Here is a 4,906-nt window from a genome sequence, read left to right as displayed (position 1 = left end):
GAAATCCTCCTTTAATTTTAATCAATGACAATCGATGTCTATGATGATCATAATGATCCGATGATGTGTGCCACCATCATCATCATCATGAAAAATGATGATATATTATTAATTCACAGAATAATCCAGATCGTCGGTCAGACAGAAGATCATACAGCTTTTGCAATTAGTGCTTTACCATACACTTCAATGTTTACACATGTAATTATGTAGAATATAAACAAAAATATAAAATTTCTACTTACCAAAATACGGTCCAGCATTGAATTCCGTGCAAGGTGCAACTGCGCACTGCGCAAGCGTAAAAGGCGACGGGCTGCATTTAGACGGTCAAATTGGTGACAATTTTTTAAGGACACGTCGAAGTGAACGTTAATTTGATTTTTGTGATAGAATTGATGCCTTAAAGTTATACTTTACCACGAAGTGTAAATATTTTTGAAGAGAAAAACAGAATGTCTTCACGAGAAGGACCACGAGCAGTGGGGAGTGATGGCAGTGATTTTACACACAGGGAACAAGTTGCATCACAATATGTTATCAGGTAAGCTTAAAATTTAATTTGGATATCAATCATATCATCATGCATAATGGCATGCATATGAATATACTATTAGCCCTGAATACAAAAAAATGGCTCAAAATAATCATGGGTTAAAATGAACATTGTAGTTGAGTAATCCCGGTATCGGCTTTGTCTCACGCCAAGCAATTCCAGAAAGTTGACAGCCCTGCCTTAAAATAGGTATGCTAGGTGAATTCAAATTTGCCATCAAACTGCATCATTTCACATATCAAATTAAAGCCCTTGAGTAAAGAAAGCCAAAACTGAAAACATTTTTGTCATAGCACTTTCCGTAACAAAGTTACATCTTGTCAAAGATTGACTTTCATCAAAAAGATTCTGCTAGCAAAATTCCCCAAAACGGCATTTAGGGGTGTTTCTAGATCTTAGTCTCATGGCGATAGCAGCTTTTTTTAATGGAACTGCTATCAAAATCCCTCTAAAATTCCATGTGTGACTTGATTATCAAAAATCATATATTTGGGTCAAGTGAAGTATAGAAAACATATTTATGTAGGTTTCCTTCACCGACCTATTCTCGAAAAAAATTCAAATTTCTATGTAAATATGCATTGTGTTTGGGCCCCGGTCTCGGCGAATTTCGCTGACTAGCAAATGTGTTAACTAAGGTTTGCCTGGGATTCCTACTTAAAACACATTTTGTTGGTCAGGCAAACACAACATATATTTTTTACATGGAAAAGCAACTGACAAGGAAACCTACATTAAGTATTTTTATATGTTATATTCTTGACCCAAATTTAATTTATTTTTGTGATGTGACAGTGAGAATTGCTTGAGAAGCCTGGCCACGAATACGCAAATTTGCTCACCAATATCTGATCTGTCTGAAATACTACACTTAACACATAGCTGCCTGCTGGAACCTGATGTACCGTACACATATATGTTAGCTTCACATTCGATCTAGGCCATGAAGGCTATAGGCCCTACCATTGCATTCAAAATCAAAATATAGTTGAAATCACTGAAGCACGACTGCATGAGTGACATGACACCCAGGCATGACACCGTCACCATGCATGTAAAGCAGTGGAAGTAAATACAGCCCGTCATGACAGGCGATCGCATAAAAAATTTTGCTAAAATTGCACTTCAACTAAATTTTAGACAAATAATTAAATCTAGGCAACCTTTACTCAAAAGGTAGGCCCTACAGTTGACTCATTGAACTTAAAGTTCACAAAGAGCAGTTATTCAACCCAAGTTTTTGCTGTCTATGAAAAGAACATATCATTAGATTTAAATGCAATTTACTTTGAACAAGTTTTTGCTGTCTATGAACTGGAATTTTTAAAATTGTAAGTAAGGAACTGGAAATTCTGAATATGAGGAATGTTACACTCTTGATAACAAATGATTTTTTTGTGATACAAATTTTATAAATTAAAGTGTATGTAGCTGAGATGAAAAGCCGATCATCAATTGAAAATGTTGACCTTTCATAGTGAAGATATCATTTTTGTCCCCAAAAGACCTACATTTTTTGGTGTTGTTGGGAAAAAAAATTATATCTTCAAATACGAAAGATCATTCAAAATTTTCATGATGGACAGCTTTTCATCCTAGCTACATAGGCCTACACATTTTAAAGAACATATCATTAGATTTAAATGCAATTTACTTTGAGGACTGTAAAATTTCAAACAACAGGTATCAATTTTAATCATTTGCCATAAAATGTGTATTATATCGTGAATTAAAATATATATTTGATATCATCAGGACATTCCTCGTATTCAGAATACAATTTGATGTCTGATGTGCCCTCAGGTCCCACAAAAAATACTGTGCAAACATTGTTATCCAATTCCTTAATTAGTTTAGTACATGTACATAATTTTTAATGAGTTTTATTTGCCCATTTCTTTTCACAGTGTTCAACTGAAATCCAAACTAAAGACTTACCTGCTTCTGAATGCATTCCTCGCCAGTGTTCAAGGCATTCTACTCATCTGGTCTCACCTCAAAATCATCCAGGTCGAGCCGTTACCATGGCAATACATGTGGTTCGCATCCTTAATCCCATCGCTGATTGGTCTCACGTCATTACCACGCAACAGACAAATCTACCTTAGACTGAGCAATGCTGGGACTGTGGCACTGGGGATGGGAGGAATGCTATTTGGAATATTGCATCATTTTGATGCATTGAAAGAGTTCTTAACAAAGGGAAAAGCAGATGTCCTTGTTGGTGATACTGTGCCTCTTGTTGTGTGTTTATACTTGGTGTTTACGGTGATGGTCGGACTTTATTTATTGACTTTATATTACGCTAATAATTTGATAAACGCTTGGTCTTCAAAGAAAGCAAGATAAAAAGAACACAATGAGCACTACAAGTGAAGCACTAGTATTATGTACTATCGGGTAGTACTTGTAGATCAGGGCATGTTGCTTTTGTGCAGTTCTTTAAGATTGAGGACTTTAAAATAATTTGAGTTGGGAACAAAACAACAAGTCAAGGAGAATTTGGACAAGATGCTACAGAGCCTACAAACTGTAGAAATTTTGAAAAATAACAACAATGGGCTGTCCCACTTGAAATCCATACACCCGCTATGGAAGACATAACCTTAATCTTCCATACAGAGAGGCCCTGGGGTACCTGAATGGGCAATTCCATTTGAAATGTACACCCCCTGTGATGGGAGATTCATGCTCTTCCATAAGGGGTGTATGAATTCTAACTGGAATAGCCCACTCTTAAGTTGCAAGCAGTAAAAGTGATTTAAGGTTATTAATTAGTTTAAGCTGTTGTGATTTGGTAGTTCACAGCATCTTACGAATGGTAGTGTGCTTTGGCAAAAACTGTATTGCTCAATTCATAGCGAGTGTGTAGAAGAATTAAAATATCACAGATATACTTTTATACGTGCTGCGGTTCTTGAGTTACGTTGTAAAGAGGGCTGAAACAACAACACTTTTGTAAAACGTACATAACTCATTAACAACAATAAATTAAGCAAGTTTACAAAGTATAAGATTTGTAGAATGAACTTTTGCAAAACATCAAGGTGTTATTTTTCAATAATACATTGATCTAGATAATGAAAATCGATTTTTAGGTTGCTTCGACCAACAATACCTCGTCTACCCTTAATACAGTAGAATATATGAAATCCATACATCCCCTAAGGAAGACATTTAACCTTAATCTTCCCTACAGGGAGTGTGAATTTCAAATGGGGTTACCTGAATGGATGATTGATTCCATTTGCAATTTACACCCCCTGTGTGGGAGATTCATGTGCTTCTGTAAGGGGTGTATGAATTCCAATTGAATTGCCCAATCCTTTGCCAGCAGTAAAAGTGATTAAAATAATAGTACAGTATAATTTAAAAAATCCATACACCCCATATGGAAAACATTTTAACCTTAATCTTCCATACAGGGAGCATAGGGAGTGTGACGTGACTTTAAAATGTGGTTACCTGAAGGGCGACTCCATTTGAAATTTACAGCCCATGTGAGGGAGATTCATGTTCTTCTGTAAGGGGTGTACGAATTCCAACTAGAATAGCCTGATCCTTTGCAATCAGTAAAACTGATCACAGTAGAATTTTCAGGGCCTCAGATTTGAGTTTGTGTTAACAGGAATATATTAATGTTGTCAGGTCTATGTAATAACTTAAAAGGCACACAGATATGCTTGGGACATTAAAAAAGTTTGTGTTAACGAGTTTCCAAATTTACAGTACTGACCTCGGTAAGTCCCACGCCCAGTAACTTAGTAAGAATCCCCTTTTTTTTTTTTTTTTTAAATCAAGAAGGAATAACATGTACTGAAACCAGGTGTACCCCCTACCCCCACCAAATGTTGGCCCAAACCCTGCAAGATACATGTATGTCACAATTTTTTGGGGTGGCCGCCAGCAGTTAATATAGCCATCTCATTTTGAAAGTTGTATAATCACTGGGTGGACACTTTGGCATTTAATGGAATGAATACAGTGGAACCTCATGAACATAAATTTGTAAGGGCCTTGGATTTTAATTAAATACTGTAAAAGTCAATATTTTCGCGAGAAGATATTTTCGCGATTTTGAAGATTTTGTTAATTGCGCGAGAATTAAATTTCGCGGTTTTGATATTGATACAATAGAAACTAAATGCAAAAGGTTATTTTCGTGAGTTTTTATTTTCGCGACTTTATGTCCACTCGCGAAATTCGCGAAAATAAAAACCTCGCGAAAATTTCTACTTTTACAGTAGTATTTTGTGTTATCATGGTTATCAGGTCTTAATTATAACATATAAATTTTATGCTTCAGACGTTTTTGTAATCAGGAATTTTGTGCTAACAGATTTTGTGTTA

General features: G+C 35.7%; 1 protein-coding gene across 1 annotated transcript; it reads left to right on the top strand.

Moving 5' to 3' along the window:
- The first annotated feature begins 360 nt into the window (after window positions 1–360).
- LOC140145733 (protein jagunal homolog 1-like) lies at window positions 361–4,585 on the top strand. The gene is made up of 2 exons (XM_072167414.1): window positions 361–544; window positions 2,464–4,585. Exons 1-2 carry the CDS (start codon window positions 456–458, stop codon window positions 2,903–2,905), a joined length of 531 nt encoding a protein of 176 aa, XP_072023515.1. The 5' UTR covers window positions 361–455; the 3' UTR covers window positions 2,906–4,585.
- The last annotated feature ends 321 nt before the right edge of the window (window positions 4,586–4,906 follow it).

Source organism: Amphiura filiformis, unplaced genomic scaffold, assembly GCF_039555335.1.
Source record: "Amphiura filiformis unplaced genomic scaffold, Afil_fr2py scaffold_596, whole genome shotgun sequence".
Taxonomy (NCBI): domain Eukaryota; kingdom Metazoa; phylum Echinodermata; class Ophiuroidea; order Amphilepidida; family Amphiuridae; genus Amphiura; species Amphiura filiformis.
Note: the sequence above shows the minus strand (reverse complement) of the source record. Positions and strands in the feature narration are given on the sequence as shown.

Bases quoted from the DNA above. Each gene is read 5' to 3' on its own strand.
- LOC140145733 (XM_072167414.1), top strand. From the start codon at position 456: ATGTCTTCACGAGAAGGACCACGAGCAGTGGGGAGTGATGGCAGTGAT. The intron at 545-2,463 runs GTAAGCTTAAAA...TTCTTTTCACAG, and splicing joins GCATCACAATATGTTATCAG to TGTTCAACTGAAATCCAAAC.